The sequence below is a fragment of the Anomalospiza imberbis genome, chromosome 7 (assembly GCF_031753505.1).
Source record: "Anomalospiza imberbis isolate Cuckoo-Finch-1a 21T00152 chromosome 7, ASM3175350v1, whole genome shotgun sequence".
NCBI classification, from domain to species: Eukaryota; Metazoa; Chordata; class Aves; order Passeriformes; family Viduidae; genus Anomalospiza; species Anomalospiza imberbis.
The window spans coordinates 1369362-1392253 of NC_089687.1; the positions used below are offsets into that span (position 1 = coordinate 1369362).

General features: G+C 55.9%; 2 protein-coding genes across 9 annotated transcripts in view; one reads left to right on the forward strand and one right to left on the reverse strand.

The window, feature by feature from the left end:
* The window catches only part of FMNL2 (formin like 2), a 119497-nt gene extending 111013 nt beyond the window's left edge, over positions 1-8484 (reverse strand). For 4 of the 8 annotated variants that reach the window (XM_068195067.1, XM_068195064.1, XM_068195061.1 and 1 more), the window contains exon 1: positions 8173-8484. In XM_068195067.1, the coding sequence (XP_068051168.1) occupies positions 8173-8289 (117 nt within the window). In that variant the 5' untranslated portion in view covers positions 8290-8484. The remainder of the gene's footprint in view (positions 1-8172) is intronic. The other 4 variants (XM_068195066.1, XM_068195068.1, XM_068195062.1 and 1 more) reach the window with 1 other exon arrangement.
* STAM2 (signal transducing adaptor molecule 2) overlaps positions 5008-22892 on the forward strand; it is a 53983-nt gene continuing 36098 nt past the window's right edge. The window contains exon 1 of the mRNA XM_068195076.1: positions 5008-5011. The gene's annotated coding sequence lies outside the window, so the exon portion shown is untranslated. The remainder of the gene's footprint in view (positions 5012-22892) is intronic.

Here is a 22892-nt window from a genome sequence, read left to right on the forward strand (position 1 = left end):
GCCCGCATGTGAGGAGCATTCACTGCCAGGACAATGCCCCTATTCTGGTGCTTTATGAATATCCTCCCCAAATGTGTGTTTAAGGCTGCGCAGTCCCCGCAGACAAACGCCTGTTTTGTTAGAGAGAGCCCGGCCTGAGCTGGAACCCAGCACACGCTGGGCTCTGCAATATGTTACTGAGAGCCCAGCATACACCACTTATACATCAGCCAAGTCTCTCTGCCACGAAACACTGGAGCAAGGTGTTTCAGGAAGAGGCAAAGCCGGGGCAGGTGGATGCTTGTGCTTTCCGGTATATCCATACGGAATTCTGGGCACTGGGAACGACGGAGCGGGTCAGGGGCAGAGCTGTGAGAGAAAACATCACAGACCTCTCACCAGCCACAGACCACAGGAGCAGGGGATCTCCTGAGCTGGAAGGGACCCACAGGATCATGGATCCTAAATCCCAAAATCCTGTCGCAGGGACATTCTTCTCCCTTTCAGGATTTTTCATAGAGGAGCACAGAGAGAAGAAAGAGAAAACAATTTCTATTCCTGCTCCTTGTTTTTCCCATGTGGAATGTGTTTGGAGAATTGTTCACCTGGGGTGATGGCTTGGTTGGAGTCTGGTGAGGATGGTTTGAGCTGATGGCCAATCCAACCCACCTGTGGCTGCACTCTCAGAGAGGGGCACCAGTTGTGAGGAGTTAGATTTGGAAGTTAGAACAAGTAGGTTTGTGGTTTTAGTATGCCCTTTAAATAGAATATTAATGTGTTATAGCATAGTTACAATAAAGAAATCATTCAGCCTTCTGGACTGGAGTCAGACATTTCTTCCCACCGGGTTCACCTGCATGTACAATAAAATCCCACCCTGGGCGTCCCTGGGAGCGCTGTCCAAATGCTCCTGGAGCTCCTGGAGCTCTCAGTGCCCAGCACCCCGTGGGGGACGAGCCTTTCCCTGAAATCCAGCCTAAGCTGGAGCAGAACTAACTGGCATTTCCCAGCAACCACCTCTTGTGGGCAAGAGCACAACCCTTGGGCCACCTGCTGTGAGCACACGAAGGGATGGAAACCTGCTCAACCCTCCAGAGCTGAAACCAGGATGTGATAAATGGGAAATTCCCACTTTTTAAGCACCAGCAGCTCCAGGTGCTGTTACCTGACCAGCCTGAGCCCTTTGGCCCCAGGGTAGAGATTTTCTCTAACCCAAATATAAATCAAATGGAACGAGTTGGTGTCACTTTCTTCCCATACCGAATTCCCAAATGGACTCTTCCAAACAAAGAAAACAATCATTCAGCTGAGTTTGTCTCAAATGCGGCTGCCCGCTGCCCACCACGGAAGTCCAGATCACCAGCAGCGCCTGCAAGCACACTGCAAACTGCTCTGCTGGCTTTAAACTCTAATCTTCTGCTTACCAAAGAAAAATCCCATTTACACCTCCCAGCAGAGGCAGAAAAAGCCCTCCAGAGCCACAGCTCCAGCCTCCAGCTGTCCCCACACCTTCCGAGGACACGGAAGGGGAGCAGGAAAACCAAGCCCTTCTCGTGCCTGCCTTCCTGCACGGGGAAGTGTTTGGATCCTGATCAGAAAGCGCTTCATTCAAAGCCAAGAGGCAGCCCAGATGCTTAAAAATAAGCTGGTGCTGAAGTGCTGCTGCATTAGCATGTTGTGCATAATTCATGGGCTCGTGCTGGGGAGCGCAGAGCGAGGTCACGGTGCCAGGGCTCCAACACGGGCTCCTGCGGGCACAGCCGGGTGCCAGCCTGCCCTGCCAGACCCAGGCCAGCCCAGCAGAGAGGCAGGGCTGGCTGTGGATCACAGAATCCCAGAAATCTGGGCTGTTCCCAGAGACGCTGCCCCTGGCTCCCTGGCAGTGTCCCAGGCCAGGCTGGACGGGGCTTGGAGCAGCCTGGGACAGTGGGAGGTGGCCATGGATGGGATGGGATTTATAGTCCCTTCCAAGCCAGGCCGTGCTGGAATCCTGTCACTCTGGCCTCCTGCCCTTTCAGAGGTTCTGTCCTGGTGGTCCAGGGGCAGAAGGGGCTGGTGATGGCAGCAGGAGCCCCCAGGGCCGCCCTTGCCATCTCCCAGGTTTGTGGGATACTGGGAAGGAACTCCCCCCTGGGAGGGTGGGGTGGCCCTGGGCTGGAATTCCCAGAGAAGCTGTGGCTGCCCCAGTCCCTGGAAGCATCCAAAGCCAGGGTAGACGGGGCTTGGAGCAGCCTGGAATGGTTTTTGTGCAAAAGTGGCACCAAACTCTCCTGCTGGACGTCACCGAGCCCGACAACAACTCGGCAGAAGCGGCAGCACAGCCCAAGGGATTTCCCATTCCCTGTGCCCTCAATCCGCAGTGGGCACCAGTGCCAGCCCTTCCAGCTGGGCACAGCAGCGCTGGTGGCCCTGGAGCACAAACCTGCCCGGAGAGCCCTCCCCACTGCCACCACCCAAAGCCGGCGTCACAAACCACGGCCGGGTCAGCGAAGGAAAGCAAAAGCAAAACTGCAACCAGCCCCAGGGATTTCCCACCTCCAAAGGAGCACTGGGCTCTGCTCGTTCCCCCTTCCCAGCTACCCTGCTGGAAGAACAGCAACAGCCTGGAAAAGATGAACAGAAAGCTCCAAAGTGTGTTTGGGGGGGAAGGGCAGGCATGGCACAAGGTTTGCCTCTCAGTGAACAAACTAAAAGCAGAAAGTGAATGTCAAAGGTTGGTTTCATTTTAGGATGGATCCCGAGCATGAAATGAGGAGGAAGATAAAACCAGCTACTCCTGCAGGCCCATTCACCCCGAACTTCTTCTGACAGACTGGGATGAAAAAATCATTTCTTCAGCAGCTGCTGGACTCAGAATGAGAGCAGGAAACTGCCTGGACCCTGTGGAAGCAGGGGTGGTGCTGACCCCACATGGAACAGCAGCCCAATCCCTTCTGCAGCTGGAAGGAGCACCCGCAATTCCAGCAGGGAAAAACCCAAAATCCCAGCAGGGAAAAACCCAAAATCCCAGCAGGGAAAACCACTCCCCTTCTCCAAAGCAGCCACACAAACACAGGACGGGCCTGGTAATTCCCATGCACACCTGCACACTGAAGTTTAACTCCAAAAGGGGCTGGAGTCTTTAAGAAGTCGCCTGGATGATTCACAAACAATCCAACAGTCCCAAAATACAGTAAAACCAGCAATGTACTTCTGCAAACACAGGAGGAAATCAAACATTTTGGTTGGGGTTTGTTATCTGCTGAGTTTTGCCGTTCAGGGGGAGAAGTTTCCGTGCACTTTAATACCTCCTCGTGCAGCAGGAAAAGCTGAAGTGATTTTAAAATGAAAGGCAGGGGCAGCCACCCGTGGCTTCAAGTCATTCAATCACCAATCAGAAACTACTCAAGAGCCACTGATTTATTTCAGATCGCCTTGTAAACTCTGGATTTCATCTTGTGCCTCTCGGTGCTTTCTTCAGCATCACCCATGGCATAGAGTAGTTCAGCAGAGACCATTTCACACCTCAGGGCCAACTCTGGCACGACCTTGCTCATGCAGACAAAACAAAAATCACAAAAACCCCTTGATCTCGCACACAAGGTTAAGGAAGTCGACAGAGATGTCTGATAAAGCTTCAGTTCTCTGAGGAAAGAGGATGGGGCAGGTTAAAGGTAAAGGCAGAGAGTTTGCTTGACCTGCTGCTGTTCACCTTAAACAAAACTTAATGTGTAATTTGGAGGGTTCATCCCTCCACCATCATCCACAGTAATGGGATTATTTGGCATGGAAAAATGGTACACCGAAAAAAACATGCATCTGCATCAGCCCAGCCATTTTAGAAGTCTTCCAGGTTTCCAGGAGTTGAAATTAATTTTAGCAGGGTTACCACCAGCTAAATACCCACCACAGTACCCTCCTATTCCAGACACTCAAAAGGAAAAAATCAGTTCTGCAAAAATGTTCTCCTGTGATGTCTGGGTGGAAAAACTTACAAATGCCACCCCCTGACTGACAAAGCAGCTGGGCAGAAGCGTCACCACCCAGCACTGCTGCCCATTTAAACCCCCTGAAATATAAATATCTAACCATGGGATTTATGAGGCTGTTTCTTCAAGCCAAAGGGTCACTGCCCCAATCACTTCACGAGACCTTGAGGAAAATCCCCAGTGGCAGGAGCCTGTCAGAGCTGAGGCCTGAACAAGGAAACCCCACAGGTCTGTTTGGGATCTGCATTCTAGAAATCCCATTTTCCTGAAGATTCCTGAAGCCACCTTAGTGTCTCTCACCTCCCAGTACCACCCCCACCTGCATCAGGTGTTTCAGGATCTCAACTCAAATCCATCCCAAGGGAATCCTGTTAAATTTAGGGATCACAACAAGGAATCCAGTGCCCCACCAAAGCAGGGAGGCTGATCCTGTCCCACAGATATCTCCTGCAGCCCCCTCGTGCTCCGTAATGATTTGCAGACCCTAAACCATACATATGGTTTAAAATACATATATATTTTATAAAACAATGCCCAGTATATCTGATAGACAATGAGGAAGGGGAACAGCTGGGAAACATTAAGAGTTTTCACACTGAGCTTCCAAATTCTTCAGCAGGAGACACTCAAGCTGCCTTCCCCGGGATGGAAAACGACGCTCGGACAAAATCCAGGGGCAAGAAGGGAATTCCAGCAGAAGGGAGATGCTCCTGTGGGCAAAGCAGGAACAGGCAGGTGCCTCACCTGGGGATGGCAGGAACACCTCCCTCACCCTCTGGCCAAGCCCTCCATCCCACAGCAGCGGGCACAGAGGAGCCCTTTGTGCACCCAAACCCCACTGGGAGGGGGAAGAGGATATTTCCTGTTAACCTCACCGCAGATTTGTAATCCAGCAGTCAAATTATGTCAATCACAGCTCATTAGGCAGCGATTTCCCCTGCCAAGCCCGGCCTGGCTGCTTCCTCCAAACCACGTGGCATCTGCAAACGTGCAGCCCCGTGCCGGGTGCAGGGAGACCACCCTGCTGCAGGAGCTGGAAATCTGGGATCGGCTCCCGCAGCTCCCAGCTCCGGTGCCGCCGCGTCTGTGGATGCCTCTGGCACCCCTGGGCTGCTGCACTGGGGTTTGCCCTGAGCAGACATGGGGTGGGCAGCAGAATTCCGGATTTATGCCCACGAGTGAGTAGGGAAAGATCCCACACAGCCGAGGAGAAGAGAGCACTGGGGAAGGGACACGGCTGGGACGTTCCCGAGGGGATGTGCCAGTGCTGGGAAGCTCAGAGCCAGAGCTGAGACCCAGCACAGCCAAAGTGGGAACCTGGTGGCAAAACCACACCACTGCTTCCCTGGAGTTCACATTCTCATGTAACCCTGAGAGGAAGGGAATCATTCCACAGGAAAAGGGGAGAATTCCCATCAGCTTGAAGGATGGAAGGAACAACACCCGGCTTACGGACTGGAACCTGGATCTCTCTTGGGTTGTCCTGCACATTTTCCTCCTTGAAGTTCATCCCAACAAACGCATCGTCCTGGAACACACACGCAGAGCCCAGTCCCCACCAGCACAGGCTCAACACACGAACCACGGCAGCACATTTCCTACAGCAGTGCCAAAAACAGCACCAGGAGACACAGACCCACGGGGAAAACCCAGATTACTGCCCACCAGACCACGAGCAGGGACACAGCCAGTGGCATCCCTGTTCCTCCGGTGGCTCGGGACACCTCAGGAACACCGAGGGCACAGGGAGCACAGATCTGAGAACTTCACCCAAAAAAACGTGACCTGGAGCAGTGCCCATCATCTCCTGCAATTTATGCACCTCGAGGAGGGTCAGGAGGCAGGGAGGTGACAGTGTGTGTACAACGTGACCAGGTGTGTGTTTGAGGTGACCAGGTGTGTGTTTGAGGTGACATGGGGTGTGTTTGAGGTGACCAGGGGTGTGTTTGAGGTGGCCAAACCACCCCACCAGAGCCCCTTCTCAACACAAAATCCTCTGAGAGCCCAGCAAACAGAAGCTGGCACACATCCATCACCTCCAGGCACTGCATCCCCTCGCTGAAGGGACTCCAGAGATGCTGGAGCCGCTCAGGACAGCGTGTTTGAGGTGGAAAAGATAAACCAGTTGGTGTCATGGCACTCATGGTGAAATCATGGCCACGTGTGCTCTCCTCGTGGTTTGGAGGGCCAGGGCTCCCTGCTCTGCACGAGGGAAGAGAACAAAACTTCCAAACACACAGGAGGGACCTCTCCCACACAGGAGCGGGCACAACCCCCCCAGTGTGAGGAGGGAGACCTGCACACAGCCACTCACTGTGTTCATCAACGTCCAATTCAGCCTTGGGAATTTCAGCAGAGATATGGAAATTGGTATTGTCAGCACAGCCCTCGGGACCTCACCAGGGCTCTGAGCGTGCCAGCAACGCCTGTGCCAGGCTAATTTCTTAAGACAGCACATAAGGAAGGTGAGATTTAGTCTTATAACCTTCAGCATCCCCTTCTTCAGGCTCCCATCTCCTGACTAATCCTCTCTCCCCACAGAAAATATTCCTCATGGTTTTTCCCCTAATCATTCCTTTCTCGTTAATCCCTGCACTTCTCCAGCCTACCCCATTCTGGGGTTTGACCAGTGGCACAGTCATCTCCCCCTCAGAGCCACAGAGAAAACAAAATAATCACAGCCCAGCAGTTTATTCTTTCACGAACTGGTCAGAGATTTCCCTGAAGCTGCAGCAACACCAGCCATCCCTGGCTGGCTGCAAGAACAGCATGAAGGTGATTTTCGGGGCTGTTTGACTCCCATCTCGCAGCTTCCCCCAGTGGGAGAAGAGCTCAAGGCGGGGGAAAATCATCCCCCACCACATCTGTACCGACTGCCCACCTGCATGGCCAGCCTCTCCCTCCAGCAAAGCTGCAGCACCCATCCTCCCAGCCTTAACTGAAGTCCATCTTCTAAAACCTCCCCAGCACCTCAGGAAATGACAGGCTGGGTGCTGTTATCTCCCGTATTTACCTTACGCGTTTCGAAGGCTGCCCCAAATGACGTCTCTGCCTTTTACAGACCCCATCCATCACCATGCCCTAACCCAAACCCACCGATATCCTCCCGCAGACCACGCAGGCTGACGGAGCCAGGAGCCCTTCTGGTAGTCACAGATGAACCCAGACTGGATTGTGAGCCATGTGCTGCCTGTGGGAGCATCTCCCATCCCCAACACGACCCCGGCTTTCCCCGACAAGAGCAACGCGACACCGGGCTTTTCTGCACTGTGCCTAATAATCGTAACATCTCACTCGCCATTTGGCTCGTCAGTGGGGGTTCCTGACTGAATAGGCTTATTCTTTTCTTAGACATGATAATCTAATTGGGTCTAACCAGAAATAATCCCCAACACACACCAGTTGTGAATCCTCGCCCAGCGCCGGGAGCGCTTCAGGGAGCGGGGGGGCGGCTCTGGGATGCGAGACGGGAATTACCCCGGCAGCTCCGGGCTTCCCGTGGCATTACGGCGAGCGCAGGGCATGGCACGCACATGGAGCCGCTCGCCCTCCTCCCCCAGCTCCCGTTCCACACGCGAACGTGGCTCCAAGGAAAAAAATAAAAAATAAAAAAATAAAAAGCACGGCAGAAAAGAGATGGGGCGCGACCACGGAGCCGCGCTGCCTGGGTACCCCAAAGGCAGCGGGAGCTTTGCCCAGGGAAGGCTCAGCCCTTCCCCGAGAGCTGATCTCACACAGCGACCCGTCCGTGCCGCTGAAATGAAAACCCCGGGATGGTCCGGGGGAGAAGGACCGGGGTGTCCCCGGGCGGGGGGGACAGGACCGGGCCGTCCCGGGGGAACAGGACGGCGGCGTCCCCCGGAGGAGAAAGCCGGAGGCGCCCCGGGGGCCACGGGAGCGGCTGTCCTCGGCGGAGCAGAGCCGGCGTCCGCGGAGCGTCCCCGGCGGAGCCGCTCCCGCTCCGCTCCGCTCCCCGCGGGCTGCGCTCCGCCGCCGCTGCCCGCCCCGGCCCCGGGAGCCGCCCGGGCCGGGGCACGGCGGCCCTCGGGGGGCTGCCGAGACAAAGAGCCGCGGCCCCGTCCCGCGGGCGGCACCGCCCCGCCGAGCCCACCTGTGCCCGGCCGCGGCTCCCGAGCCAACTTTGCGCCGCTCCCCCCTGCCCCCGCCGCGCTCCTCCCCGGCGGCCCCTCCGCGCTGCCCGCAGACAATGGGGGCCGGCGCTCACCAGCACCACGGCGAAGCGCTCCTCCAGCTCTCCGGGCTCGGGCATGGGCAGCTTCAGGGGGACGCTGTGCGCCCTCAGCTCCGTCTGCTGCGCGTCCACGCTCCCCGCGTTGCCCATGGCGGCCGCTCCGCGCTGCTCCGCGCCCCGCGCCGGGCGGGCTCCGCGCCCCGCGCTCGCCCTCTACCACCGCGGGCGCTCCGCCGCGCCGCCGCCCGTCATGGCTCGCCGCCCTCGCCCTCCTCCCCCCGGGGCGGGCTCGCTCCGGCTCCGGCTCCAGCCCCGGCTGCGGCTCCCCCGCATGCCGCCCGCACAAAGCCCCGCTCCGCCCCCGGCCCGCGGCGCCATGGGACTCGTAGTCCCGCCGCCGGCCGGGGGAGGGACGCGGGCGAGGGCTGGGAATGCCTGGAAGAGGGTGGAAAAGAGGGGGGAAATGGGGGAGAGGGGTGGGGGAGCCCCCGCCGCCTCCATTTTGCCTCGGCGGCCGCGCCGGCGCCGGCCGGGAGTGAGTGGCCACAGGGAACGGTTTACAGCGAGGGCTAGGGGGAGAGCGGAGATTCGGCAGAAATCCTTGCCTGGCAGGGTGGGCAGGCCCTGGCACAGGCTGCCCAGAGCAGCTGTGGCTGCCCCTGGATCCCGGGCAGTGCCCAGGGCCAGGTGGGACGGGGCTTGGAGCGGCCTGGGACAGGGGGAGCTGTCCCTGCCATGGCAGGGGTGGCACTGGGTGGGCTTTAAGGTTCCTTCAAATCCAAAGCTGTCTGGGACTCGGTGATGCTGTGATTAACTCTAGACCTTTGCTATGGAAAGCCGTGGTCCTGCTGCTCGCCAAAAAGGCTGTAGGTGCCCAAGGACTTGGTCGCCCCAGCCCTTATCCCGAGTGACTGAAATCAGGACAAACGGGGGACTGACCCCCGTGAATTCACCGCCCCGACACATCCGTACCCGAGCTGAAGACGCCCGGGTGTACTCAGGAGGCTCATCCTCCCCAGCATATCAAAACAAACCTGCCCGTTCCTCAGGTGTTATCCCCCATTTCTTCAGCGTTCCCTGCAAGTTGTCTCCAAGGCAGAGCTTCCGCATCCCAGGAATGCAGGGCTGCACAGGAAACAGGAGCCTGGAACCCTGACCCTGGCAGATGCCACCAGCCCATTTGGTGACTGTGCTGTCCTCACTTACGTCTGGCTTAATCCCAAATCCAAGACCTCATTCCCTCCTGTCAGCCCCACCAATCCATATCCCGCTGTCCCCTATTGGCATCCCATTATCCTTCCGGGGAAGAACAATTTTCACTTAGCTCTCACCTTCACGACAGCACTCGTGCTGCTGCCTCTCCTCCTGGCCATGGAAACTATCCACGTGGAGATTACTTTGGAGAGAAAAGCAAAAGGATAAGCATCACAGTTTGGAAAATGACCATTCCTTAATTTCCATTCTCTGGGATCAGGGTCGTGCCAGAGGCACGGCTTAGGAAGTGCCGCAGAAGCGACGTGCTGGGAATCCTGTGTGGCAGCACACGCAGTCCTGCAGGGGAAATCCATGGAAGTGACAGGCAGCTTTTCTCCCTGTGAGCTCTAAACCCACTACTAATTAAATGTGCTCGCTCCAATTAAAAAAAAAAGATGTCATACATCCATAGCTGGGATGGGGAGGAACACCTTGTCCTGGCTCGCTCCCCGCCTTGCCCACAGAGCATCAGGACGTGGCCTGGCACCCCGAGTGATGCCAAAGGTGTGCATTTCCCGCTCTGCAGGCCACAGGAACAGCTCAGAATTTCATAAACTGCTTTGTTAAAAGCCTGGAAATCTTGCAATATCCTTGGTAAACAAAGGTTTGAACCCTCGGGAGTTAATAACCACGTTGCTGTCGATGGCGAAGGAAGCGGTAATAGATACTTTGCCCCCGTGTCTTTTATCTAAGACTATCACAATTCTTTGAAAGATTAATTAGTTAATTAAGCTTCACAACAGTGCTGTGAGATAAGGCAGCGTTAGAGTACTGCTGATAACAGGAGGGCAGGGAACAGTGACTGAAGACAGTCCCCAGCAGAGGATCCTTCTCTCTCCCAGCAGGGATTTTCATTGCCTGTGATGACAAACTCACTGCAGTGTGAGGAATCCCAGGATTTTCCCAGTCAGTAATTCCCACCATGCAAGCACTCAACAGTTTCCTGATGATCCTTGTGGATCCCTTCCAACTCAGCATATTCCGGGATTCCCTGAATCTCCTCAGCAGTTTTAAGTCCCTCTGGACACTGGGAGACCTCCGGGGACAGGGAGATGCTGCTGGCCACAAATACCTGGGACAGGTTGGGGAAATTGCAGGATAAACTGGATTCCTGGGTTTCAGCAAGGAGTCAAAGGCAGCTCTAAATCCTGCTATGAGGCATATTGAGGTCAAAACCGGCCTTGCAAAAATTTTAATGAATTTAGGCATCCTTACACACAGCGAGCACTTAACATCAATGCAGCAGAGCAAAGAAAAGAATTCTTTTAAAGGATGAGATGATTTTTAAGCAATTTGTTGCTGTCTCTAACTGGGATGTCGACATTTGCAAATGCCAAAATTAGTGTGGGTAAGTAAAAAAAGGGACTTGGCTGGCTCGTGCAATGTAAAGAAATTATTCTGGGATAAAAACTAATAAACAAGACCTTTGTTTTCACATTTATTTATTCAAATAAAAGAAGCAGCCACACAATGTGCAGTTCCCAGAGCTCATCCCAGGCACCTGGGTGATTCACGGCGGGTGATGCCACCAGGGAATTCTTGGTCTGCCCCGGGGTTAATGGCCATACCAGCTTTGCAAGGGCTCCCTGCCATGAGCTGTGTGGAATTTCACTGGAGAATGAGATTTCTCAGCCTTTCCTCAAGGTCTGTTTGTCACCAAAATCTCCCCATAACGAGCTGGAAGTTATGGCCGAGTCACTCCTAAATTCCCCTGACCCAGCTGCTCCGTTTGTCACCAAAATCTCACATAAAGAGCTGGAAGTCTGGGGCTGAGTCATTCCTAAAATCCCCTGAACCACTCTGTACTTCTTTATCTAGAGAAGAACCTTTGAAGGGAACAGACTGATTTGTGAACCCTCATTTTCCCTGATGCTCAGCACTTCCAGATGGATCCTGAGCTGCCATTTCAGTGAAGTTGATCTGATAAAAGCTGGAGAGGCTTTAATAAATAGCCAGACTCTGCTCAGCAGTGGCCAAGGATTTTTCACTCATAATAAAGATGCAGAGCACCCATAAAGTCCATCCCTGAGCTGAGCAGTGCTCACTTCACGAGAGGTTACTGACTGCCGTTTGTGAATGCTGAGCTTGCCGAGGAGAGGGGCTTTTCTGTAATAAATGAAAAAAAATACATAAAAATGACAGGCTGCTTTCTGAGGACAGCCTTCTCAAGGAAAATGAGCTTCTGCAGAAGCTGCAGGGTGGAAGTGCTCAGTCCCAGCACAGCGAGTTCTTAGGTTCACTTCTATCCAGCCCTCTCAATTTTCTCTGTGTGCTGGAAATTAAATGATCAACTTTGGACCTGATTTCCTCGTGCCCTGCTCTGGCCCTGCTGATGTCCTTGGGCATCACTTCCAACACTGGTGTGGATCAGATGCAGCTCCAGCAGAGCCAAGTGTGGTGCTGTTACCAGGGTCCCACCTAACCCTGCCCTCCCTGCCTTGACCCCAGTCCCTCTCCAGCTCTCCTGGAGCCCCTCTGGGCTCTGGAAGGGCTCTGAGCTCTGCCTGGAGCCTTCTCCAGGCTGAACATCCCTCCAGGTGTCAACTGAGTTGAAAACAAGATGCAAAGCTGGGATGGAGAATGCCCAAGGAGCACTGGGGTGTGAAGATGAGCACCTGGAGTTGAAGGACATCTCCCTGGATGCCATCACTGCTGAGCAGACCCAACAGCAGCTGGGGTTATTTCCTGGTGGGACTCAGCCTGGCCGGGAGCTCCTTCACCATTTCTCGGCAGGAAGGCAGGCAGACAAAACACAGCCTCGGAATTCCCAGCAAGGCCAGGAATGGCAAATGCTGAGGAAAGTGAGATAATGGAGCAGAAAAGAGGGCTGGGGAAGGAGTCAATATTTAATAACGCTGCAATGTGAGAGCAGAGCAGCACCGAGATGGAGACAGAGGCTGGAGGAGACGCTGACTGGAACAAGGGCCAAAAGATGCCTCTCCCTGCTTTCCCTGCGGAACGGAGGGGCTGGAGCTCAGCCCTCAGCTGGCCCGTGGCTCCAAAGGCCAGCAGGGACAATGGCAGCCCTTGTCCCCGTGGCAGGAGGACAGCGCCGGGCGCTTCCACGTGGGCCTCGCTCGCCAACGCCCCACGAGTCCCCACTGTGTTCCCACCAAAGGCTCTCCACAAAGAGCTCCCTGGGATGCTCAGGCAGGAGGAATAAAATTAATTTGATTTTTTTTTCTCAGCTGATAGAAGCTGTTTAGAGGCCCTAAATGGGTTTCAGAACTCACGAGAAAAATATGGATCTCAATGTACAGGGCTGATTAACAACATTTGCCTCCCAGCAAGGCAGAGGGAGAGGGGGGATTTGCCAGCGCAGGAGTTGTGCAGACACTGGAAACACCTTTTCCAGACCTTTCAATCCCGTTTTCCAATATCACCGGCTCCCTTTAGTGATGTCTTTCCATGGTGAGAGCTCCCAGCAGAGCTGAGATCCCCCCTCAGCCCACAGGTGCCATGTAACTGCTGCTCCTGGGATGCTCCAGGGACACTGGGGCATGAAGTATGAAGCCATTCCCTGTGTCCTGTCACCCCAGGCCCTTGCCCAAAGTCTGTTCCCATCTGTCCTCCAGGCTCAGGCACTGGAAAACCACAATTAGGTCACCCCAGAGCTTCTCTTCTCCAGGGACCTGCAAGATTCCGTTTCATGCTAAATTAAACAAAAGGCCAACGATGCAGGCTTCCCCGTAAAACAAACATTTCCCCTTTCCAAGCAGCTCTGAACATCTCGACTCCTGTTCCAGACAAGGAGAACAGCAGTTCACTGAATTATTTACTGCCTCGTGGAGCAGGGGCAGACTGGCTCCCTTTGGCTGAACCCAGCCAAGAGGGAAAGGCTGTGGGATGCAGGAGCGTGAGGCAGACCTGCTGCACCTTGAATAACTTCTGTCAGCAGCCAGCTGGGAGGGCCTGGAGGTTCCAGGCACAGAACCTCCCAAACCCCTGTCACCTTCTGGCCCGCGGCACAGCTCTGTGCTGTGGTGGCACTGCCAGGGCACCAGCGTGGCCTGGGAAAGGCACAACCAAACCCTCCAGAACGCTGGTGGTGGGGGTTGGAGGGGGTTTGTGGGCAGCTGCAGGGCACCCCCTGCCTTAGGGCACTTCTGTGTGGGCAGCTGCACCCAGCAGAGGTGGCAGAGCAGTGGAGATGAATCAGTGGTGATGGAGCAGCGCTGGTGGTGCAATGCTGAAGGAGCAGTGGAGATGGAGCGGGCTGGAGAGCTGGGGGAAAGTTCAGCCTGGCTCCAGGCAGAGCTCAGAGCCCTGGGAATGTTCCCCTGGAGAAGGGAAGGCTCCAGGCAGAGCTCAGAGCCCTGGGAATGTTCCCCTGGAGAAGGGAAGGCTCCAGGCAGAGCTCAGAGCCCTGGGAATGTTCCCCTGGAGAAGGGAAGGCTCCAGGCAGAGCTCAGAGCCCTGGGAATGTTCCCCTGGAGAAGGGAAGGCTCCAGGCAGAGCTCAGAGCCCTGGGAATGTTCCCCTGGAGAAGGGAAGGCTCCAGGCAGAGCTCAGAGCCCCTTGCAGGGCCTGAAGGGCTCCAGGAGAGCTGGAGAGGGACTGGGGACAAGGGATGGAGGGACAGGACCCAGGGAATGGCTCCCACTGCCAGAGGGCAGGGATGGGTGGGATATTGGGAACTGGGAATTTCTGGCTGGGCTGGAATTCCCAGAGCAGCTGGGGCTGCCCTGGGTCCCTGGCTGTGCCCAAGGCCAGGCTGGAGCAGCCTGAGCTTGGAGCAGCCTGGGACAGTGGGAGGTGTCCCTGCCCATGGCATGGGGTGGCACGGGATGGGATTTAAGGTCCCCTCCAACCCAAGCCAGTCTGGGATTCCACGTCTGCACCTCTGCACAAGCAGAGGAACTCGCAGCGCCGCTGCACAGCAGAGAGCTCAGGTTTCCCAGTCATTGGTAACATAATTAAAGCTCATTTCCCAGAAAACAGGCCAGGGTGACAAATTGAGCCTCTTCTCTGCACAGCACAAAGCCCAGCCTAAGCCCGGCATGAAGCCCAGGCTAAGCCCAGCCGTGCGTGCTGTGTGTGCCCGGTGTGTGTGTGAGCCACGTGCCCGCAGGTGCCTCCACGTAAGCCCTGCCACCTTTTTAAATGCTTCAAAGGAAATGGAGCTGTTGCTAGAGCAAATATTTACAGATGGGGAGCAGTGGCTGCATCCTCTGGCCGCAGCCTGCACGCTTGCAGTGCCAATCACATCACTCAGCCACAAAACCAGGCCAAGCCCCTAATTATTGCTGGGGAAGCGGGGCAGGAATTGAGTGTGACCAGTGGCCGTGCAAAGTGCTAGGATGTGTGGCAGGGAAAACGCTTATTCAGAGGGATTTGCAGTGTCCCGGGCTGGAGTGCAGTGGCATTAGCTGGGAGCCACTGAGCCCGTGTCCATCCCTGATTGCTGCCCCGTTGTTCCTGCCGACTCAGCTCCTCTTTGTCTGGCTTCTCCCTGCTGGCCAGAACAGAGATGCTGCAGTGCACGACTGGATGGGTGACCTCAGCCTCGGTGCCAACTGGATGACTGAAATGGAGGCACAAAATACAATCCATTGTCTTGCCCCTGAAACGCCAGCTTTGTTCCACGTGGAGCTGCTGGATCATCACTATAACCCCTTCCCTGCTGGCACAGGGATTTCAGCTGTGCTCCCTGCCCCTGCATTCCGTCAGGTTCCGAAAAATCCCTGTCAAAGTTTCATTTGCACCTGGCGAAGGCGGATCCAGAGGGGTGACAGTGGTGCAATGCCACGGCACGCCCTCCCTGTGCAGAGTATTTGCAGTTTGGTGCGAATCCACCCCGGTTTGGGGGTTTTCCTCTCTGGCTGTGGTTAAACCCGTGAGGATGAGCTGGAGAAGTTCCTTCAGCACGGACAAAATTCTCATCCTCAGTGTCTTCACAAGGACTGGGCCCCCCTGGCACGCAGCACCCGTGGCTGGTTTAGGAAAGAGCAGGATGAGGCCCAGGGGCCAGCCTGCTCCGTGCTGGGATGGACGGGACAGCCCGGGATGGACAGGACATCCTGGGATGGACGGGACAGCCAGGGATGGACGGGACATCATGGGATGGACGGGACATCATGGGATGGATGGGACATCCCGGGATGGATGGGACAGCCAGGGATGGACGGGACATCCAGGGATGGACGGGACAGCCCGGGATGGACGGGACATCATGGGATGGACGGGACAGTCCGGGATGGACAGGACAGCCCGGGATGGACGGGACAGCCTGGGATGGACGGGACAGCCAGGGATGGACGGGACATCCAGGGATGGACAGGACATCCCGGGATGGATGGGACATCCTGGGATGGATGGGACAGCCAGGGATGGACGGGACAGCCCGGGATGGACGGGACAGCCAGGGATGGACGGGACAGCCAGGGATGGACGGGACAGCCCGGGATGGATGGGACATCATGGGATGGACGGGACAGCCCGGGATGGACAGGACATCCCGGGATGGACGGGACAGCCCGGGGTGGACGGGACAGTCCGGGATGGACGGGACAGCCAGGGATGGACGGGACATCATGGGATGGACGGGACAGCCTGGGATGGACGGGACATCATGGGATGGACGGGACAGCCCGGGATGGATGGAACATCCTGGGAATGACGGGACAGCCAGGGATGGACGGGACATCCTGGGATGGACGGGACAGCCAGGGATGGACGGGACATCATGGGATGGACGGGACATCCAGGGATGGACGGGACATCCTGGGATGCCCTCGGTGAGAGCCCAGGGCTGCTCACTCTGTGTCTGCAGGACGGGGAGGACCCTCACAAGGACGAGCCCCTCTCAGTGTCCACTTCAGCAGCAGGCATTGAACAAAAGCTGGTTTTTGCTAACTACAGCAGGTGACACTTGTGTGCTGCGGGGGTTGAGGCGGTCTCCTGCTGGCTGGGAGCTCCTGCAGCTCCATCCCTCGGAGAAGCAGAGCACAGCCCCTGCAGCCAGGTGCTGCTTGCAGGGACAGGGCTGTGACCGGAATCCTCTGCTCTGCCCGCCTGGGATCGTGGTTACAGCGTGCTGCTGAATTTTCCGAGTGCTTTAACACGCGTCTCTCCAGATTGCTCCGAGTCCCAGAGCGCACGTTTGCAGCACATTGCAGGCGAGGGGGGATCGAGGGGGCGAGCCGCCGTGTCCCCCTCCAGGCTCTCCCTTATCAGATACTCAGATAAGAGCCCTGCGTGTCGGATCAGCCGGGCTGTGCTGACAAGGACAAGCACGGGATTAAAAGCAAGGAAGACACAAACCCTAGAGGAGCACACACGAGGGAAGCCCGCTCCCTGCAGGGGTTTTCCAGTGCACTGCTGCCCATCCATCCTCTGCTGTGGTCAGGACAGGTATCCCCGTGCCCGCCCCCTGCCCCTGCAGCTCAACCCCTGCCCTTGGGGATTTGCTTCCAAGTGGGCTGGAAGCAGCAGAGGTTTTTGTGCATCCCGAGCCCTGGAGGGCCGGGCAGGGATCGGCCTCTCCTCGCCCACCCTCTGCCCCTGGCCAGAGACATCCCTGCCCCCTGGCCATGCCACCCCAGCCAGCGCCTTGTTTGGGAAAAACAAGTAAATAAACACCCAACCCACAGCAGAATCCACCCTGGCCAACTGCTCAGGCCCTCCCTCTGCCAGAAGTGGGTTCAGAAGAGTCGATGTTTTTTCATGGTGTGGGTGTGATTAATGAACTTAATCACAGGATACTTTGATCCATCTCTTGTTTTTAAGGGATAGTCAAAAACAAGAAGAACTGCTACCCTTTGTGCTTCTGTAATTTTGTTAATCGTGGAAACCTGGGAGACTTCTGCATAGTCAGCACTTGCATGCATTATAAAATATATTTGCAAAACACAACAACACTTGCTTTCATATTCCAAAGCCAGCGAGCATATCCTAGTTGGCAGAGAGCTCAAAGGAAATTTATGAAGACCCAAAAATCTTGCAGGAATTTAATTAAGCCCTAATCTTGGTAACACTCATACAGATCTGCTTCCACAGTGTCGTCTGCAGGCACAGCTGCTTCTCTGTTCGTGTCTGGGGTCGTCTCAGCTCAGTGCACAGCAGGCTCGTGGGCAGACCTGCCCAGCTGGGGATGTCCCTGTGTGCCCAAATCCTTCAGTCCCTGCGGAGCAAGTCCCTGTGTGCCCAAATCCTTCAGTCCCTGCGGAGCAAGTCCCTGTGTGCCCAAATCCTTCAGTCCCTGCGGAGCAAGTCCCTGTGTGCCCAGATCCTTCAGTCCCTGCGGAGCAAGTCCCTGTGTGCCCAAATCCTTCAGTCCCTGCGGAGCAAGTCCCTGGGTGCCCAAATCCTTTAGTCCCTGCAGAGCAAGTCCTTGGGTGCCCAAATCCTTCAGTCCCTGCAGAGCAAGTTCCTGGGTGCCCAAATCCTTCAGTCCCTGCGGAGCAAGTCCCTGTGTGCCCAAATCCTTCAGTCCCTGCGGAGCAAGTCCCTTTGTGCCCATATCCTTCAGTCCCTGCGGAGCAAGTCCCTGTGTGCCCAAATCCTTCAGTCCCTGCGGAGCAAGTCCCTGGGTGCCCAAATCCTTCAGTCCCTGCGGAGCAAGTCCCTGTGTGCCCAAATCCTTCAGTCCCTGCGGAGCAAGTCCCTGTGTGCCCAAATCCTTCAGTCCCTGCGGAGCAAGTCCCTGGGTGCCCAAATCCTTCAGTCCCTGCAGAGCAAGTCCCTGTGTGCCCAAATCCTTCAGTCCCTGCGGAGCAAGTCCCTTTGTGCCCAAATCCTTCAGTCCCTGCGGAGCAAGTCCCTGGGTGCCCAAATCCTTCAGTCCCTGCGGAGCAAGTCCCTGTGTGCCCAAATCCTTCAGTCCCTGCGGAGCAAGTCCCTGTGTGCCCAAATCCTTCAGTCCTTCTCCCACGCGCGCGGAGCGTGCGGAAAGCCTTTTAGCGCAGCTGTGTCCCGGTGGTGCTGCAGCTGAGGAGGGCCAGGCTGGCTTCGCTGGGGTTTGCTGCAGGAGCGGGGCTGTGTGGGGTCACAGGGACTCCGCTGTCACCTCTCACGGGGCACGGGCGTCTGTCGCAGCCCGCCCAGCAGCACCCACCGGTGCCGCCGTCCCCGGTGCCACCAGGGGTGGGTGGCACGTGCCGTGCCAGTCCCCAGCGCGGCCGGAACGCGGATCCGTCACTTCTGCTCGGCCTCGCTCTGCCTCTCAGCCGCAGCACTGCTTTTCTACAGGAGCAATAGAAACCCCAAAACCCAGCGGTCGGAGCATCCTGCATGACAATCCCAGTTCCCAGTGTCCCGGCCCTGCATCCCAAATCCCTCCAGCTCGGGCTTCCCTCCCTGACAGCAGGGGAGACGTTTGGGTGACCCCGCTGCAGGGACGCAGCAATGCCCGCAGAAAGCAGACACAACATTATGGAAGGGGAGGAAATTTAGACTCGGTTTCAAACTGAAACTCTTCTAATTAGTAAACTCTTTGCTGAAGAACCATTTCCATTGGTGGGGACGTGATTCCTCATTGCTTGAGGGATTTAAAACCAGACTGCTCTCTGCTCCAAAAAAAGTGCTATAAGCAACAGTTCTTTGCTTGTAATGAACTGGAAATACTGGCACGTCTCCATCTCCTTCACATATTTTCCCTTGTATCTTCAGAGGTTAAAATAAATTATCCTGAGATGTAACAGATGTAGAATGCAGCCAGTGACGTTCTCCAGCTTTTTCGACTGAGTTTTCTTTGCTCATGGAAAGGACCATGGAGCATGGCCATGTCATCCTGCTGGGCTTTGGGAGGTGGCACTGGTGGCACCTGCCTGGTCACTGGGGCCCTGTCCTGTCCTGAACCCACCCAGCAGAACTGAGATAAGCTGCCGTGCCTGAACTGCCCACCACAGCAATCATTAGCACCGGTGTTAATGAAGCCACCAGAAACCCCCTCGGGAGCAGTGCAGTGCTTCTGGCAGCCTTCCATGAGCCACTCCCATCACCAATGGGCACCACAAGGACAAAAGTGACCCAGCTGGACTGCACCGCCCCTGGGACCCCTGAACTGCTCCAGCCCCTGGAACCCCAGGATTTCTCAGCCCCTGGGACCACAAAACTGCTCATCCCCTGGAACCCCAGAACTGCTCAGCCCCTGGGACCCAGGCCCTGCCCAGCCCCTGGGACCCCAGAACTGCTCAGCCCCTGGGACCCCAGCCCTGCCCAGCCCCTGGGACCCCAGAACTGCTCAGCCCCTGGAACCACAAAACTGCTCAGCTCCTGGAACCCCAGAACTGCTCAGCCCCTGGAACCCCAGGATTGCTCAGCCCCTGGGACCACAAAACTGCTCAGCCCCTGGAACCCCAGGATTGCTCAGCCCCTGGGACCCCAGAACTGCTCATCCCCTGGAAGCCCAGGATTGCTCAGCCCCTGGGACCACAAAACTGCTCAGCCCCTGGAACCCCAGAACTGCTCATCCCCTGGAACCCCAGGATTGCTCCAGCCCCTGGAACCCCAGAACTGCTCATCCCCTGGAACCCCAGAACTGCCCAGCCCCTGGGACCCCAGGATTGCTCCAGCCCCTGGAACCCCAGGATTGCTCATCCCCTGGAACCCCAGAACTGCTCAGCCCCTGGAACCCCAGGATTGCTCCGGCACTGCCATTTCAGAGTGGGAAGCAGGAGGGATAGAGCTGTGTGGCCATCAGGGAATTTTCTCCTGGCAGAGACAGATCCTGCCCAGAGAGCAGCCCACAGCAGGATTTGGAAGCAGTGAGATGCAAAGGGGAGAGAGCCTGTGCTGCTTTGCCCACAGAGCTGGTTTACAACAGAAAACTGTTCCTTTTTTTGCTGTACATTTTTGGCCAGTTCCGACAGCAGATCCCGGTCAGCCCAGCAGGCACCAGCAGCTCCTCTCCTCTCCTCTCCTCTCCTCTCCTCTCCTCTCCTCTCCTCTCCTCTCCTCTCCTCTCCTCTCCTCTCCTCTCCTCTCCTCTCCTCTCCTCTCCTCTCCTCGATCCCTGGCAGTGCCCAAGGCTGGGCTGGAGCAGCCTGGGACGGTGGGAGGTGTCCCTGCCATGGCAGGGGTGGCACTGGATTGGCTTTAGGCTCCCTCCCAACCCAAACCATCCCAGGATTCCGTGATTTTCCCAAGATTCTGGCAAGAGAGAACAGTTTGAGCTTCCACACGAGTGAGAGGCAGGGAGGTGCAGGTACAAGTATTCAAATGACCCAGGCAGTGTTTAACCAGAAGTGGTTAAACAGGAATTATTTGACAATGCCAACAGGTCTAGATCAGGTTTTTACACATCCACACTTTCTCTGGCAGTGACAGCACAGAGAAACCTCCCCTGTCCCTGGCCTGGCTGAATCAGTGGCAGGACAGCAGCAGGGGAAGCCCCCATCTGGCTTTTCCACACTTTTTCTTTTCCTGGGTATATAATCCAGCTTGGATTTATTTGGAAATAAAGGTGAGCCAGACTAGGACTGCAGGACTGCATTCTCTGGGAGTTGCTCACTGGCTGGAGATTGGATCAGGGAGAATGGAGGATGACTCAGGAAACAGAAAATAAGATCTATCATGTGCAAATGTCTGTGAATTATAGAATTATAACAGAATCACCTCAGGGTTTAATGCTACAGAACATAGTAAAATGTTTTTAAAAATCAATTTACTAGTCCTGGTAGCTGGAGGAGGTGTCAGAGCAGGAGGATGTGGCTTGGGGACAGCCAGGACAGGTGTCCTTGATTGGATTTCCCGTGGCATTCCATGAGATAGGAAGAAACTGTAGCACAATAAATATTTTGGGGGAGAGAAATATTAAGATTCTTGCTTTTTATATATTAGAAATAAAAACACATCAGCTCGCTCTGAGGCCAGCAGCCCTGGGCTGGAAGCAGGGAGTGAGGAACAGCCTGCTTGGATGCTGTCACTCCTGGATGCTCTGCTCTGGGAAGGTGCAAACCCAGCAGCATCACAGCTCTGCTGCTTTTATAAGCCAACACTGTGGTTGCTCATGAGTAACTTCAAAGCTGTGCCCTTTTTTGATGACATAAACAAAACCAGCAGCAGCAGCTTTTCCATTATTTAAACAAGTCCTCAGATCCTTTGGCCCCCTTCCCTCTGCTATTTTTCCTCCCCTTTTTTAACAAATGCCAGAAGCCTTTTCAGTAGAAAAATGAAAACTGCCAGTGGCCAAACCACCAGATTTATGCTCTTGGTCCGTGGCCTAATGGGGTGTGAGGGCTGGCTGCAGCTCTGGAGGTGGCAGCTGCTTGTCCACGCTGTTTGTTCGGCATTTCCCCGCAGCATCCGTGGCCACGGGGAGCCACGGAGCCTTTGCCAGCTCCGTGCTCCATCCCCAGCATCCCAGGCCCGGGATGGAAGAGGAAGCGGGACAGAGGCTCTTATGAGGGCTCATCGGTCAGATGGAGCTGTGACCATGGTGCCTGCCGTTCACATACTGAACAGCACGACCCTGGGCAGCAGCCCGCTGCTGGGAGGGAGCTCTGCTGCCAGCTGGCCACCCAGGAGCACCCAGGGACAGCTGGCAGCCCTGGCCCTGCCGAGGAGCATCCAGGGGCAGGTGCATCCCCACAGGCGGGAGGGACTCCTGCTGACTGAGACAGGATTCCTGGCAGTGCTGGAAGGAGCCTCCAAACGCTCCCCAAGGAAACTGCACCTGGAGACTGGCTCTGCTCAGGGCTAGGGAAGCTTCTGCCTTTGCAGGGTGGAAAGCCCAGGGAGCAGCAGCCAACGGAGGGGAAATGAATGCTCGAAGGACTCCGGGGGCTGAGGGAGAGCATTTCCCAGTTTCCCAGGACGGGGAAGCCCAGGGTGGCCAGCAGAGCAGGCTGTGGCCACCAAGCCACTGCTGCCTCTGGTTATCAGAGAATTCCAGAATGGTTTGGGTTGGAAGGGACATTAAAGTCCATCCCCTGCCATGGGCAGGGACACCTTCCACTATCCCAGGTTGCTCCAAGCCCATCCAGCCTGGCCTGAAACACTCCCAGGGATGGGGCAGCCACAGCTTCTCTGGGCGCCCCGCTGCCAGTGCAGCAAAATGAATTATTATTAATCACCCTGTTTGCAAAGTGGCCCATGAATAACTCCTGATTTCCTCACCCATCCCTCATTCCCTCAGTGGCTCTGTGGCTCTGGCTCTCAGGCTGCCTGCCCAACAATTCCAGCTTTCCCACTGCAGGTCCACAAGTGGGAGGAGGAATGGAGCCACGGGATCCCAGCTCAGCTGCGCAATTGTTTGGATTTTCTGCTGCAGTCAGTGGCCCCACAACAAACACGTTTGCTGTGGTTTGTGTGACTTAAAGGAACAAAGTCAAACCCAGCTGAATGGATTCCCACATTTCAGTTCATATTTCCAGGAAGCTTTTCCCTCACGCCGCGTGAATACAACACAAAGGCAGAAACAAAAGGAGGAGGAGGGCAGCTAAAAAACAAATGAATTTCCCATTTTTACAATGTTAAAAACATCTTTAGAAAGGCTTTTTCTCAGTTAGTGACCAAACACGAGGCTGGGCTTGCAGCAGTGGAGGGAATTGTGCAGC